This window comes from Corvus moneduloides, chromosome 33 (assembly GCF_009650955.1).
Source record: "Corvus moneduloides isolate bCorMon1 chromosome 33, bCorMon1.pri, whole genome shotgun sequence".
Lineage (NCBI taxonomy): Eukaryota > Metazoa > Chordata > Aves > Passeriformes > Corvidae > Corvus > Corvus moneduloides.
In genome coordinates this window covers 138,074-154,123 of record NC_045508.1, presented here as the reverse complement: position 1 = coordinate 154,123, position 16,050 = coordinate 138,074, and the positions used below count along the sequence as shown (strand labels likewise).

General features: G+C 63.2%; 2 protein-coding genes across 6 annotated transcripts; one reads left to right on the top strand and one right to left on the bottom strand.

Moving 5' to 3' along the window:
* Positions 1–636: 636 nt before the first annotated feature.
* Positions 637–7,377, bottom strand: LOC116437145 (myosin heavy chain, embryonic smooth muscle isoform-like). 5 transcript variants are annotated; one of them, XM_032094721.1, is made up of 11 exons: positions 6,927–7,377; positions 6,590–6,700; positions 5,408–5,458; positions 5,017–5,178; positions 4,457–4,585; positions 3,804–3,892; positions 3,470–3,587; positions 3,015–3,211; positions 2,427–2,535; positions 1,438–1,610; positions 637–930 (listed from the first exon to the last, which is right to left on the bottom strand). In XM_032094721.1, exons 1-11 carry the CDS (start codon positions 7,251–7,253, stop codon positions 753–755), a joined length of 1,644 nt encoding a protein of 547 aa, XP_031950612.1. In that variant the 5' UTR covers positions 7,254–7,377; the 3' UTR covers positions 637–752. The 5 variants fall into 5 exon arrangements, with proteins under 5 accessions (XP_031950612.1, XP_031950613.1, XP_031950614.1 ...); XM_032094722.1 differs by having other exon boundaries at positions 3,470–3,569; positions 6,927–7,374; XM_032094723.1 differs by having other exon boundaries at positions 6,590–6,659; positions 6,927–7,256.
* A 3,168-nt stretch (positions 7,378–10,545) lies between these two features.
* On the top strand, positions 10,546–15,477 carry ZBTB45 (zinc finger and BTB domain containing 45). The gene is made up of 3 exons (XM_032094733.1): positions 10,546–10,615; positions 10,964–12,287; positions 14,215–15,477. Exons 2-3 carry the CDS (start codon positions 11,342–11,344, stop codon positions 14,574–14,576), a joined length of 1,308 nt encoding a protein of 435 aa, XP_031950624.1. The 5' UTR covers positions 10,546–10,615; positions 10,964–11,341; the 3' UTR covers positions 14,577–15,477.
* The last annotated feature ends 573 nt before the right edge of the window (positions 15,478–16,050 follow it).

Below are 16,050 nucleotides of genomic sequence, written 5' to 3'. Positions count from 1 at the left end.
GCCCCGCCCCTTCTCCTCATTGGCTGCCACTCCGATGTGGGCGGGGAGCCACGCCCCCGAGCCGCGCCTCATTTGCATCCCGCGCTGCTATTGGCCGACGGGGTCGCGCCCTCACCTCATTAACCATTCAAGCCCCGCCCCCACCGCGGGCGTTCCGCGGCCCCGCCCCACGGCCTTTGGGGCTTTTGGGGGCTTTTGGGGGCTTTCACCGCCCCCAGTTGAGGTAAAAAGGGTTTTTTCCCCCCCGCCGGCCAGACTGTGGGGGGTTTGGAGGGATTGTGGGGGTTTATTAGGGGGTTTCAACCCCCCCAATCGGGGTAAAGAGGGTTTTGGGATCCCCCCCAGCGGGTTTTGGGGGGTCTCGGGGGGTTTTGAGGGGTTTCAGCACCCCCTAATTGGTGTAAAGATGGTTTTGAGGCCCCCCCCGACAGCTTCTGGGGGATTTGAGGGCTTTCAAGCTCCCCCCAACCTGTGACTCCAGAATATTTTCAAGCAGCCCCTAACTGTGGCACGGGAAAGGGGGATCCCCCAAAAGGGATCCCCAAACTGTGTTTTGGGGCGTGGTTCGATCCCGGCCCAGATGGGCTCGGGGGATTTTGGGACCCCCCCAAGTCCTCCAGGGCCACTCAAGAGCGAGACCCTCTCGAAGGCACTTTAATGAGTTGGGGACCCTGCCCCCAACAAAAACCAGCCCCTCCAAAAACCCCCCACGAGAGGGGGGGCCCTGGGCGGGCTTTGGGGTCCCGGGGGATTCAAGGGGTTCCCCCAGTGCTGGGGGCTGGGCCGAGCCCCCCCCAGGCGCCGGGGGCAGGTTTGAGGGGGGTGGCAGGGGGCATCCCGCTGTCCTCGCTGTCCCCACTGTCCTCGGAGTCGTCGTCCCCATCCCGCAGCATCCGCCGGACCGTGCGGGACAGGTTCATGGGGTCGCACCTGGGGGGCACCGAGGGGTGGTGAGACCCCCAGACACCCCTAACATCCCATAAATCCCATAGAGCCCCTAATAGCCCATAAATCCCACAGAGACCCCCAACACCCCATAAACTCCATGGAGCCCTCCTGGGGACCCCCAATATCCCAGACAGCCCTCATGGAGCCCCCCATTCCATAAACCCCATAGAACCCTCCAGGGGATCCCCAGGATCCCAGAACCCCCATAGAGCCCTCCCCCATCCTGTAACCCCACAGAGAGCTCCTATAGAGATTCCCAATCCCATAACCTCCCCGGAGAACCCCAACATCCCATAAACCCATAGAGCTCCCCTGGGGACCCCCAGCATCCCAGAACCTTCATGGAACTCCCCAGTATCCCATAAACCCCGTAGAGCCCCCATAGAATCCCGCACTATCCCATTAACCCCATAGAACCCCTAGAGAGCCCCCCCCCACCCCATAACAAGCCCATGGGGTCTATAGGGGCCCATAGGGGACTGTCCCCACCTGAGGCGTGTCCTGAGCACGGCCACATGTCGGGCGGTGGCCGCGGCCCCATCCCCGATGTCCTCGAGCTCCCGGCGCAGGTGGTGGCCCTGGGCCAGCGCTTGGGCCGTCCCCGCGGCCACCGCGGCCACCTGGTCAGCCAGGAGCCGGCCTGCGGCCTCGCTGGCACGGGCCTGAAGGGGACAGAGGGACACTGGGGACACTGGGGACATGGGGACAGGGGGATATGGGACATGGGGCCCAGGTGACACAGGGACGTGGTGCCATCGGGTGTTGGGACGTGGGCACGTGGGGGCACAGGGAGGCTGCAGGGTGACAGCGTGATGGGGGTGACATGAGAAAATGGGGGTGACAGGTGACAGAGGGGGACAGAGAGGGTGACAGAGAGGGTGACAGGGTGACAGGGGTGACAGGAGGTGACACGAGATAATGGGGGTGACAAGTGACAGAGGGGGACAGAGGGGGACAGAGAGGGTGACAGAGAGGGTGACAGGGGTGACAGGAGGTGACACGAGATAATGGGGGTGACAGGTGACAGAGGGGGACAGAGGGGGACAGAGAGGGTGACAGAGAGGGTGACAGGGGTGACAGGAGGTGACACGAGATAATGGGGTGACAGGTGACAGAGGGGGACAGAGAGGGTGACAGGGTGACGGGGGAGGACAGGGCGACAGAGAGTGACATGAAGTAACGGGGGTGACAAGTGACAGAGGATGCCAGAAGGGGGCAGAGGGTGACAGTAGGTGACAGCAGGTGACATGGGCTGCTGACAGGGGCTGACAGGAGGTGACAGGAGGTGACAGAGGGTGACAGGTGATGACAGGAGGTGACACATGGTGACAGAGGGTGACAGGCGATAATGTGTGGTGACACATGGTGACACAAGGTGACAGGGAGAGACAGGCGGTGACAGGAGGTGACAGTGGGTGACAGAAGGGGACACACGGTGGCAGCAGGTGACAATGGGCGACAGTGGGTGCTGTCCCCACCTGCAGCCGGTAGCGCTCCCCCAGCAGCCGCTGCTCCTCCGCCTCGGCCACCAACACCCGCAGGCGCCGGCTGGTGACACGCGCGGCCCGGGACAGGGCCACCCGCGCCCTGCAACCAGGGGACACCTGTGTCACCCATGGAGTGACCCACAGAGGGACCCACAGAGGGACCCTCGGCCACCCAGGACAGGGTCACCCACACCTTGTCACCAGGGGACACCCATGTCACCCCACGTCACTCACAGAGTGACCCATGGCCGGTGACACATGTGGGACAGGGCTGTCCTGGGATATCTGGGGACCACCCCGGGACCACCCAAGACCACCTTTGGGCCACCCTGAATCAACCTGGACCACCCAAGGTCACCTGAACCACGATGGGAAATCCCTGGGTCACCTTGGACTCCCCTGAGCCACCCTGGGCCACCTTGGTGCCACCCCAAGATCCCCCTGGACCACCCTGGGTCACCCCAGGACTCTCTGGGACCACCCTGGCACCACCCAAGACCACCCTTGATCACGCTGGGACCATCTGGGGACCACCTTGGGGCCCTCCGGGTGCCCCCCGTGCCCCCCGTGCCCGCTGACCCCGCCTCACGCTGCAGCAGCTCCTGCAGGTGGGCGCAGCGGGCGCGCAGGGCGGGCTCGGGGGGCGCGGGGGGGTCCCGGGGGTGCTGCAGCCGCTCCCGCAGCAGCCGCTGCTCCTGTGCCAGCCGGGCCCACGCCCCCTGCGCCTCCCGTGCCCGCATGCCCGCGGCCACCAGCGCCTGCCGCAGCTCCTCCACCTGCGGGAAAGGGGGGTCAGAGCCCGAACCTGTCCCCATGGCACCCGCATGGCACCCACACGGTCCCTATGGACCCAAAGGTGCACCCACAGCACCCTCACCTGCCCACCTCCCCCCGCAGGTGCCCCCCTGCCCCCACAGGTGCCTGCTTGTCACCACCCCCCAGACACTCCATGGGCGCCTCTCGTCACCCACCCGCCCCCCGCCGCTGCTCCCCGTGCCCCCCCATGTCCCCATAGGTGTCCCCCGTGTCCCCACCTGGCCCAGCCGCTGGTTCAGGTGCTCCCGCAGGCCCCGGTTGTGCTCCCGCAGCTCCTCCAGCGCCGCCTGCAGCCCCCCGGGGTCCCCAGCATGGGGGCTGTAGGGGACATGGGGGCTGTAGGGGACACGTGGGGACAGTAGGGACATATAGGGGCTACAGGGGACACATCCATAGGGGACTTACAGGGGCCACGGGGACAGAGAGGGGCTATAGGGGAGAGATGGGGGCTACAGGGACACATGGGAGTTATAGGGGCTATAGGGAACATTGGGACTATAGGGGACACACTGGAAGGAGACGTGGCCAGGGAGGGGGCGCGGCCATGCTCACCTGGGGCGGGGGGCGTGGCCCACCTTTGCAGCCACGTGGTCGCGCTCCTGCTCCGCCCGGCGCCGGGAATGCTGGGCCGCCCGCACCGCCTGTGGGCAGGGCCAGCATGGACACACCCCCGAGCCACGCCCGCTGCAATAGCCCCACCCACCACCATAGCCACGCCCATAGGCTGCTTTAGCCCCACCCCATTGGTCCTTAGCCCCACCCACAGCTGCAATAGCCCCACCCCATTGGTCCTTAGCCCCACCCCCAGCTGCAATAGCCCCACCCCATTGGTCCTTAGCCCCACCTGCAGCTGCAATAGCCCCACCCCTTTGGTCCTTAGCCCCACCCGCAGCTGCAATAGCCCCACCCCCTTGGTCCTTAGCCCCACCCCCAGCTGCAATAGCCCCACCCCCTTGGTCCTTAGCCCCACCCACAGCTGCAATAGCCCCACCCCCTTGGTCCTTAGCCCCACCCGCAGCTGCAATAGCCCCACCCCCTTGGTCCTTAGCCCCACCCGCAGCTGCAATAGCCCCACCCCCTTGGTCCTTAGCCCCACCCGCAGCTGCAATAGCCCCATCCCATTGGTCCTTAGCCCCGCCCCACCCGCAGCTGCAATAGCCCCACCCCTTGCACTAAGCTCCGCCCCTGGTCTTAGCCACGCCCACCTGCCGCAGCTGCTCCAGCTCCACCCCTCGGGCCAGGCACTGAGACTCCGCCTCCTGTGCCCGGAGCTCTGCCCCCGCCTTGGCAGCACGAGCAGCCTCCAGCTCCGCCCACAGCAGCTGCCCTGCCTCCTGCGGAGGGGAGGGCTCTGGGACAGGCCACGCCCACACACCTGGCCCTGCCCACTGCTCCACCACTCATTCACAGCCACACAACCCTCAGACCACGCCCCCTTTAGCCCCATCATGGCCACACCCACACCCTGACTCCGCCCATGATGGGGCTCCACCCCCTCAGGCCCCTCCCCCACAGCCCCACCCACCCTCCAAAAAGCTCTGCCTGTTCTCATAAGCCCCACCTCCTTCACAGACCACACCCCTGACCACACCCTCTTTGCCCCACCTCAGCCACACCCCCTGCCAGAGGCTCCTCCCCCTCCCAGGCCACACCCCTGCCCATGTCCCACCCACCCTTTTAAGCCCTGCCTCCCCCACAGGCCACGCCCCCTCTAACCACACCCCTGCCCGAGGCTCCGCCCCCTCAGACCCCCGGCCCCGCCCACCTGCTGCAGGCGCAGGCGCTCATTGGCCCTGTCCAGCGCCCGACAGGCTCCGCCCACCCGTGCCTGGGCTCCGCCCACCGCGATCTCCAACGCCCTCAGGGCCCCGCCCTCCATCAGGCTCCGCCCACGTTCTGCCGCCAGGCTCCGCCCCAGTGCCGCCACCTGGTTGGGCAGGGGGTGATTGACAGCCCCAGACCACGCCTCTGGGTGGAAGGCCCCGCCCCCAGATGATGGACAGCTCCAAGCTCTGCCCCCATAGTTACAGGTGGACCCATGCCCCGCCCACCTGGGTGATTGACAGTCATATGCCCCACCCCCTCCTCAGCAAGAGGCGGGGGCATTCTGTGACTGACAGATGCTGGCCCCGCCCCTCCCAGCAAGCCCCGCCCACCTGGCTGCTGAGGTCCCGCAGCTCCTCCTCCAGCTCCCGGCGGTGCTGGGCCTGCGGGGGGGAGGGGGGGCAAATTTTGGGGGGACCCAAAATCCAGGGGGTCGCAGGGGACCGGAGGAGTCCTAAAGTCTGAGGGGTCCCAGGTGCTGGGGGTGCCAGGAGTCCGAGGGACTCCCAAAGTCTGGGGTGTCTCAAGAGTTCGAGGTTCCCAGGAATCAGAGGGGTCCCAGGTGTCCAGGGGTTCCCAGATGTCCGGGGTTTCCTGGGGGTCCAGAGAATCCCAGGGGTCTGAGGGACCCCACGTGTCCAGGGGGTCACAGGAATTCTGGGACTCCCAGGTGTCCGGAGGGTCCCAAATACCCAGGGAGTCCCAAAGTTTGGGGGGGTGGGGCAGATGTCTGGGGGGTCCCAGGTGTTTGAGGGGTCTCAGAGTCCAGGAGGGTCCCAGGTCCTTGGGGGGGTCCCAGGTGTTGGGGGTCCCGGGAGTCCGAGGTGGTCCCAAAGTCTGGGGGATCCCCAGAGTTCGAGGGGCCCAGGGGTCCAGGAGGTTCCCAGGAATCCGGGGTGTCCTGTAGGTTTGGGGGGATCCCAAAGTCCGGGGGAGAATGAGGTGCTTGGGGGGCCCCAGGGGTCTGGAAAGTCCCAGATGTTTGGGGGTCCCAGGAGTCCGGAGGGACCCAGATGTCCAGGGGGTCCCAGGAATCCGGGGACCCCCTCAGAGCGCTTGGGGGGAATGAACATTCACAGGTCCCCTCGGGGGAGCAGTTTGGGGGGTCGGGGGGAGCGGGGGAGGGATGGGGGGGATGTGTCCGTTCCCACGGGGGGGGAGGGGCGCCAAGGGCTCGCGGCCGCTGTGTCCCTGTCCCCGCCCCGTGTCCCAATTCCAGGCCGGGGGCTGGCGGGGGGCCAGGGGGGCCGTGGATGGGGCGCCGGGGCTCCCCAGCCAAAGGCGGGGCCGGGAGCCCACAAACGCCTGGACCCCTCCACTCCTCCACCCCCTGGGACCCTCCCAGTTGGGGTCGAGGCTTCCCCGGGTGCCTGGGGGTCCCCACCATCACCCGAGCCCCCCCACCCCATCCCTGCGTCCTCCCCACCGCACCACCTGCGTTCCCTCCACTCCATCCCTGTGTCTCCCGCCCTCATCTGGGGGTCCCCCCACTCACCTGGGGGTCTCCCACTCACCTGTGCCAGCCGGGGGGCGCCGCGTCGTCTCCTGTCCCCCGTGTCCATCATGGCACAAACCGGGGGGGCTCTGGAGCAACAGAGACCTTTTAGAGACCCTACAATAACCCCCTCCCCCCCAAAACCGCATCAGCCCCAGGCTGGGACCCCCCCCCCCTCCACCCCACCCCCAGCTCCGGGTGGGCTCGGGTCCCTTTGTTGTAGGGGGAAGGTCGGGGGTGCCCGGACTCCGGGGTCCCCTGCCCACCCTGGGAAGGGGGGTTGGGTCCCCTGCCCACCCTGAGGTGGGGGGGGTCCCCTGCCCACCCTGGTTGGTTCCGGACCCTGCGTCCCTCACCTGTGGCCGCCGAGCCCGTGGGACGCGGGGCCGGGGCGCTCCCGGTGCCACCCCCGCCGCGGGCACGGGAGGACCCGCGTGTGGCACCGCGTTCCTCCCCCGGGCTGTACCCGCGGGGAGGGGACAGAGCCCGCCCACCCCCCGGGCCCGATGTCCGGGCGGGTCCGTTCGGCTCCATCGGCTCCAAGAGCCGGTGTCACCCCCGCCCTCGCCCGGGGGGACACAGGTTTCGGGGCACCGCCCCAGGGCACCCGGAATTCGGGTGTCACCGCTGTCCTCGCCCAGGGGACGCAGGTTTCCCAGGGCATCCCGGAATTTCGGTGTCATCCCTGCTGGGGACGTGTCTCAGGGCACAGCGGTATTTGGGTGTCACCCTCACCCTTACTCAGGGGACAGGTGTCCCGGGGCACAGCAGAATTCAGGTGTTACTCTCACCAAGGGGACACAGGTGTCCCAGGGCACCCGAATTTGGGTGCCACCCCCGTCCTTGCACAGGGAACAGGTGTCCCAGGGCACAGTGAAATTAGGGTGTCACCCCTGCCCCAGGGGACACAGTGTCCTAGGACACCCTGGAATTCCGGTGTCACCCCCACCCAAGGGGACACAGTTGTCCCAGACCACCCCAAAATTCTGTTGTTGCCCTCACCTGAGGGGACACAGGTGTCCTAGGGCACCCGGAATTTGGGTGTCACCGCTGTTCTCGCCCAGGGGACAGGTGTCCCAGGGCACAGTGGAATTAGGGTGTCACCCCTGCCCGAGGGCATGCAGGTTTTGGGACACCAACCCAGGGCCCCCAGAATTCAGGAGCCACCCAAGGGAGGGATGTTGGGCTAGTGGGAACCACAGTGATGTCATCTGTGATGTCACCTGTGATTTCATGGTGCTGGCTGTGATGGGAGCAGGGCATGGGACCAGCGGTGATGTCACAGTGCTGCGTGTGATGTCACGGTGGGGATGGCACTCGGTGACGTCACGTGAGTGACTGACCCCCTGTGTGGGCTGGGGTTGGATGGGGCAGAGGGGGCAGCAGCTGCACCCGGGGGGCCATGGAGTCGTACAAGGGGTCATTGCTGGGGTCACCTGTACAGTGGGGTCAACATGGAGAGACACAGAGTTACACTGGTCAGCATGGGTCAGGTCAACATCCATCACCATGGAGAGACATGGAGTGACACTGGTCCACATGGCTCAACATGGGTCAACACGGGTCAACATGGGTCAACATGGGTCAGGTCAACAACAGTCAACATGGAGAGAACATGCAGTGACACGGGTCAACACAGATCAGCCTGGAGAGACACAAAGTGACACAGGTCAACACGGGTCAACATGGCTCAGCATGGGTCAAGTCAATATAAGACAACGGGGATCGATGTGGATCACCGTGAGTCAGCATGGGTCAACACTGGTCAACAGAGGTCAACAAGGAGAGACATGGAGTGACATGGGTCAACACTGGTCCACACGGGACACCAGGGATCAACACGGGCCAGCATGGATCAACGTGGGTTAACACAGGTCACCATGGGTCAACGCTGCCCAACAGCCTGGACCAGCAGAGGTCAGCATGGGTCAACACAGGTTAATCCACGGTGATGTGGGTCAAATCAGCTCAACAGGAACACGGCCACCATGGATCAACATGGATCAATGTGGGGTCAACATGGATCAATGGGGGTCAACTCATGGAGCAACATGGATCAATGTGGGTCAGCACAGGGATCAACATGGATCAATATGGGTCAACTCATGGATCAACATGGATCAATGTGGGTCAACTCATGGATCAACGTGGATCAATATGGGTCAACATGGATGAGTGTGGGTCAACACAGGGATCAGCATGGATCAATGTGGGTCAACATGGATCAATGTGGGTCAGCACAAGGATCAACATGGATCAACATGGATCAACATGGATTGATGTAGATCAACGTGGATTGATGTAGGTCAACTCATGGATCAACAAGGATCAATGTGGGTCAACATGGATCAACATGGATTGATGTAGGTCAGCACAGGGATCAACATGCATCAATGTGGGTCAGCATGGATCAACATGGATTGATGTAGATCAACGTGGATTGATGTAGGTCAGCACAGGGATCAATATGCATCAATGTGAGTCAACAGACAGATCAATATGGATTGATGTGGGTCAACGTGGGTCAACTCATGGATCAACATGGATCAATGTGAGTCAACACAAGGGTCAACACATCCCAACAAACGTGGGTCAGTATGGAATGACACAGGTCCACACAGAGGGACAGAAGTCAACATGGAGTGACACTGGTCAGCACAGGCCAACACAGCTCAAACCCCACAGTTCCCCAGATCAACACTGGACCAACGTGAGTCAACACGGAGTGACACGGATCAACCTGGATGGACAAAGGTCGGTCTACGTGGGTCAAAATGGAGCAGAGCAGAGTGACAGGGGCCAACATGGATCAACATGGATCCACAGGAGTCAACAGGAATCAGTGTGGGTCAACACGGATCAACAGGGATCAACACGGATCGACATGGACCAAGAGGAGTCAACGTGGGTCAACATGGATCAACATGGACTGACCATCGTGGGCCAACACGGCTCAAGGAACATGGGGGAGCACAGACTAACACCGGCCAACAGGGGCCAGTTTGACCCTATGGGGTCTATATGGATCCCTGGGGGGTCTGTAGGGGATGCCAGCTCTACAGGGATCCCTGAAGGGTCTACAGGGGATCCCTGGGGGGTATATCTGGATCCCTGAGGGGGTCTATCGGGCATACCAGCCCTACAGGGATACCTACAGGATCCATGCCTATGGAATCTATAGGGAGTCCAGACCTTATGGGCATCCCTGTAGACATTGACGGGAGGTCTCCAACCCCACTGAGGTCCCCATGGGGGTCCCTGTGGGGGGTCTGTAGGGGTCCTATATAGCTCTATTGGAATCCCCATGGGGGTCCCTATAAGGCTCTCCAGACATTCTGGCGTCCCCAGGGGGATCTGCAGGGGATCCAGGCCCTATGGGGATCCCCTGGGGGACATGTGGGGGGCTCCAGGCCCCAGGGGAGTACCTGGGAGGGTCATTAGGGGTCTCCAGCTCTGTTGGGGCCCCTGTGTGGGTGTATAGGGGTCTGTAGGGGGAGGTCCCTATGAGGGTCTGTAGGGTGGTCCTGCTCCGTGGGGGTCCCTGTGGGGGTCTATAGGGGTCTCTAGCCTTATTGAGGTCTCTGTGGGGGTCGCCGAAAGGTCCTGACCCTGCAGGTCCCTATGGGGGTTTATAAGGGTCTGCAGCCCTATTGGGGTCTGTAGTGCAGGCCCTATTGGGGTCTGTAATGCAGGCCCCATAAGGGTCTGTAGGAGTCTCGAGACTTCTTGGAGTCCCTATGGGGATCCCTGTGGGGGTCTATGGGGCCACTGCGGTCCCTAGGAGGATCCCGCTCCCGGGGGTCCCTATGGATGATCCCGCTCCCGGGGGTCCCTATGGATGAGCCATAAGGAACCGCGACCCTGAGGAATCCCCCGCCCGCCGGGGGCGATATCCGCCCCTGGCCGCTCCTCCCCGTCTCCATGGCAGGAAGGGGGGCGCACTGGGGGCGCGCTGCGCCACTCTCTATGGTCCACAGTCGCTTTCCGGTCCGGTCTGGCGGAAGTGACGTCAGAGAGCGGCGGCGGCGGCGGGAGCAGGAGCGAGGTGTGGGGGAGGGGCCGGGGGGTCCCGGGGTTTGGGGGTGGGGGGGAAAGGGTCGGGTCGGGAGATCCCGAGAGGTCCAGGGAGGGGGAGGAATTGGGTTGGGTGGTTCCGGCTGTCGTGACAGGTCGGGAACATTCCGCCCGGTGTCCCTAGGTCCCCCGTGATGTCATCGGCGCTGTCCACGGCGCGTGGTGACGTCACACGCGGTGTCCCCCGTCTCCGCCCGTGTCCCCATCAATGTCCCCACGCCCTGGTGACGTCACAGGGGCTGTCCCCGGCCCCCGGCGATGTCCCCCGCCCCCGGTGACACCCCGTGGAACGTCCCCAGCCCCGCCTCTGTTTCCCCAGGTACTGCCAGCCTCGCCGCCGTCCCGGTGTCCCCACCGGCCTCGTGTCCCCGTGTCCCCACCATCCCAGCGTTCCCGCCATCCCGGTGTCCCTGCTGTCCCTGTCGTCCCAGTGTCCCTGTTGTTCCCGCTATCCCGGTGTCCCCACTGTCCCCACTGTCCCCGTGTCCACGCCGTCCCTGTGTCCCCATTGTCCCTGCTACCCCCACCATCTCTGGCCATTCCCGTGTCCCAGCTGTCACTGCCATCTCCGTGTCCCCTCTATCCCCACCATCCCCGTGTCCCCTCTCTCCCCTCTATCCCCACCATCCCCGTGTCCCCTCTCTCCCCACCATCCCCGTGTCCCCTCTCTCCCCACCATCCCCGTGTCCCCGCGGCCATGCCGGAGGCCGTGCACTACATCCACCTGCAGAACTTCAGCCGCTCCCTGCTGGAGACGCTCAACGGGCAGCGCGTGGCCGGGCAGTTCTGCGACGTCACCGTGCGGATCCGCGAGGCCTCGCTGCGCGCCCACCGCTGCGTCCTGGCCGCCGGCAGCCCCTTCTTCCACGACAAGCTGCTGCTGGGCCACTCGGCCATCGAGGTGCCGCCCGTGGTGCCCTCGGCGGCCGTGCGCCAGCTCGTGGAGTTCCTGTACAGCGGCAGCCTCGTGGTGGCCCAGTCGGAGGCGCTGCACATCCTCACGGCCGCCTCGGTGCTGCAGATCAAGACGGTCATCGACGAGTGCACCCAGATCATCTCGCAGAGCCGCGGCCCCGCCGTGCTGCCCCCGCCCCACAAGGTGCCAGGGCCACCGCTGGTGTCACCCCCGGGGCCACCTCCGGAGCTCGAGAGCCTCTCGGAGCCGGTGCCGAGCGGCCACAGCCGCAAACAGCGGCAGCCGCTGCGCCTGGCGCCGGCACTCAAGGAGGAGCAGGAGGAGTTGGAGGAGGAGGAGGCAGAGGATGAAGGGGGGGCCCAGGAAGGTGTTGTCCCCCCAGGTGTGGCCCCCCCACCCTTCCCTGCCCCGGACCCCGCATTTTTTGGAGCCTCCGAGGTTTTTCCCGACGCTTTTCTGCCACCCTGGCCCAGCGACGACGGCGGCGGCGCCTTTGGGCCCGAGCGTGGCCGGGAGGCGCTGGGGGGGGACAGCTTCGGGTTTGGGCCCCCCCCGCCTTTGCCACCGCCCTACGAGGTGGGTGTGGAGGGGGGCACTGTCCCCACGGCCCCCCCAGCGCCCCCGGCCGGGCCCCCCCGCGGCCCCCAGCCCCCCTACCAGTGCGGCCACTGCCAGAAGAGCTTCAGCTCCCGCAAGAACTACACCAAGCACATGTTCATCCACTCAGGTGAGCAGGGGGCTCACGGGGGCCGTGGTGGGGAGGGCAGGGCAGGCGTTTTGGTGACACACGTGGCTCTCGTATGACTCGTGCTGGTGTCCTGCGCCGATCCGTGATGACCTGGATCAGTCCCTTCTGGTCGTGTCAATGCGTGTCGCTCGCTTGAGCCCCATTGACCACGTTGGCATGTGCTGACCAATGTTGACCCATGTTGGCTTGTACTGACCAGGGCTGGCCTGTGCTGACCCATGTTGGCCTGTCCTCACCAGTGTTGACCCACGTTGGCCTGTACTGACCTGTGCTAGCTTATACTGACTCACATTGGCCTATACTGACCAATGTTGACTCACTTTGGCCTGAACACACCCATGTTGGCCTGTGCTGACCCATGTTGGCCTGTACAGACCCACACGGGCCTGCGCTGACCCACGTTGGATTGTTCCAACCCGTGCTGGTCTGTGCTGACCCATGTTGGATTGTTCCAACCCATGCTGGTCTGTGCTGACCCATGTTGGACTGTTCCAACCCATGTTGGCCTGTGCTGACCCATGTTGACCTGTGCTGACCAGTGTTGGCCCACACTGATCTGTACAGACCCATACTGGCCTCTGCTGGAGGCTTCACTGGACCAATGGTGACCCACGTTCGCCCCTGTTGATCCACATTGACCCTTGTTGATCCATTTTGACTCACATCTCTTCATGTTGATCCATTTTGGCCCACGCAGACCTGGGTGGATCCATGATGTCCAGGTCACTCTGTGCTGACCCACTGCTCACCTATGTTCACCCACATTGACCCATGTTGGTCCATGGTGCTCCATGTTGACCCATCTTGGTTTGTTGACCCATGGTGACCCTCCCCAATACACGTTGTTCCCTTTTGATCCATGTTGATCCATTAACTCTCATCACTCTGTGTTAATCCGTGCTGACCCTGGTCAACTTGTGTTGCTCCATGTTGACCTACGATGATCCATGGTGGCCCGTATCAATCCATGGTGACTTACACTGATCGATCCACGTTGACACACGTTGATCCATGTTGATCTGTATCAATCCACATTGACTCATCTTGACTCTGTTAACCCGTGTTGACTTCTGTTGATCCTTGTTGACCCATGTTGATCTGTGTTGGCCCATATTGACCTGTATTGATCCATGTTGGCCTGTACTGATCCATGTTGACCCATCTTGATCCATGTTTGCCCATATCAATCCTTGTTGACCTGTTGACTATCTTGACACACGTTGACCCATGTTGGCCCATTTTGATCTATGTTGACCCATGCTGATCCACGTTGACCCATGTTGGCCCACTTTGATCTATGTTGACCCATGCTGATCCACATTGACCCCTGTGGACCTGTTCCAATCCATGTTGACCCCTGGTGACCCACATGGACCTGTATCAATCCATGCTGACCCCTATCAATCCACACTGACCCCTTTTGATCTATGTTGACCTGTGTTGACCGTTGTCAATCTATGTTTATCTGCGTTGATCCATGCTGATCCGTATGGATCCGTGTTGATCCACACTGACCCATATTGACCCGTATCGATCCGTGTTGACCTGTATTGATCCATGCTGACCCACATTGATCCATTTGGGCCCATGTTGACCTGCATCGATCCACGTTGACCCCTTTTGACCCACATTGACCCACGTTAACTCATATCAATCCACGTTGACCCCTTTTGACCCACACTGACCCATGTTGACCCGTATTGATCCATGTTGACCTGTATTGATGTACATTGACCCCTATTGATCCATGTTGACCCACATTGATCCCTGTTTGACCAACATTGATCCCTGTTGACCTGTATTAATCCACGCTGACCTGTACTCACCCCTGTTGACCCACACTGACCTGTACCAATCCATGCTGACCCATACTGACTCCAGTTGCCCCACGTTTGTGTGTCCACAGGCGAGAAGCCCCACCAGTGCTCCATCTGCTGGCGCTCCTTCTCTCTCCGGGACTACCTGCTCAAGCACATGGTGACCCACACGGGCGTCCGCGCCTTCCAGTGCGGCGTCTGCTGCAAACGCTTCACCCAGAAGAGCTCCCTCAACGTCCACATGCGCACGCACCGCCCCGAGCGCTTCCAGTGCCGCCTCTGCACCAAGGGCTTCTCCCACCGCACCCTCCTGGAGCGCCACGCCGCCGCCTCCCACCCCGTGCCCCCACCGGGGCCGCCACCAGGGCCGCCACCGCCACCACCGGAACCTGGACTGAGCACGTGGCCGGGTCCGGACACTGCGGGTGCCGGCTCCACTCACACGGCGTGAGGGGGGGTCCCTGCCCCTCGAAGGGCCTTGAGGGTGGGCCTGGGGGCTCCTCTGTGCCCGTGGGTCTGTTGGAGCATCCGGGGTGAGACCTGGAGGAAGCGGCTGAGACGCTCTCCGTCAGATTCGGGAAGTTTTGGGGACGTTCCCAGTGACAGGAGAAGGGTAACAGAACACCCCCTTTGGAACATGTGGAACACCCAGGGCTCCGAGCAGTGCCAGAATCACGGAGAAAATCCTCTGGAAACTGTGCTGAGACACGTGGGAGTCCAGGAGGAGGCTGGTGATGGCCAACGCGGTGTCACGGAGGGTGAACGGAGCCCGGGAAGTTCGGTGGCTCTTTGGGATGCCCACGGTGGGGGGTGACGATATCATGGACCTGCTGCCACCCCCAGAACATCCTGGAACTGAGCTGGGCATGGGGATTGGACAGATGGACCACGCCATGAGTCCAGAGGAGGCCACAGAGGTGCTCAGAGGGCTGGACAGAGTTGAGGTGGCCCACATGGAGAAGGGAACAATCCTGGGACACCTCAGAGCCCCTTCCAGTGCCTGAAGGGGTTCCAAGAGCTGGGGAGGGACTTTGGACAAGGGCCTGGAGCGCCAGGACATGGGGAGTGGCTTCAGGCTGGAAAAAGGGAGATTGAGGTGGAATTTCAGGGAGAAATTCCTGCCTGTGAGGGTCTGGAATGGCATTCCATAGAAGCTGGGCGTGCCCATGCCGGGAAGTGTCTGTGGAAGGTCCCTTGCCCCCAAACCATTCCATGGCTCCGTGACTGTGACCCCACCCCAGCCATGGATGGACACCGGGAGGGACGTGGGGTCCCTCCCCTGGCCCCTCCCCACCACGTGGCTCCTGCCCCCCCAAACAGTGACAATGAACGGGGGGGGTTCAATGGCCCTTCTGGTGCTGTTATTGCCATTTTTTACCCTAAAATCTGCCCCCCACTGATGGCCCCCGTGATGTGTCCCCTGCTGAACGGTGGCATGTGGCCACCAGGAAGGGCCATGGCAACTCGTGGCCAGGTCAAGGGACCAAACTCATCCCTGTGGCCACTGGCCATGTCCTCCCTGGGTCATTTACACTGGCCGTGGGTGCCAGTGGCCACTCCATGTCCCTGTGGCCACCGTGGAGAGGTCACTGCCCACATCATGGGTTGTCCCCAGGTCATTTCCATTGTCTGTGGGTGCCAGTGGCCACCCCACATCCCCGTGGCCACCCCACAGGAGTGGCAGTAGCCACAGGCCGTGTCAGGGTTCCTTCAGAAATTCCCCTGTGGACCCCGGCAGGGCCCCCTGTGTCACCAAGGCCAGCAGGGCAGCACTGTCCTCTGTCCCCCCTGGGTGCCACCCCGATCCTCAGGGACCCCCAAAGCCCCCAGGGCACAGCTGGGGACAAGGGGGACACTGGGGACGTGGAAGGGGACAGGAGGGGACTTGGGATGACATGAGGGGACACTGGGTGGAGGTGGGGGGA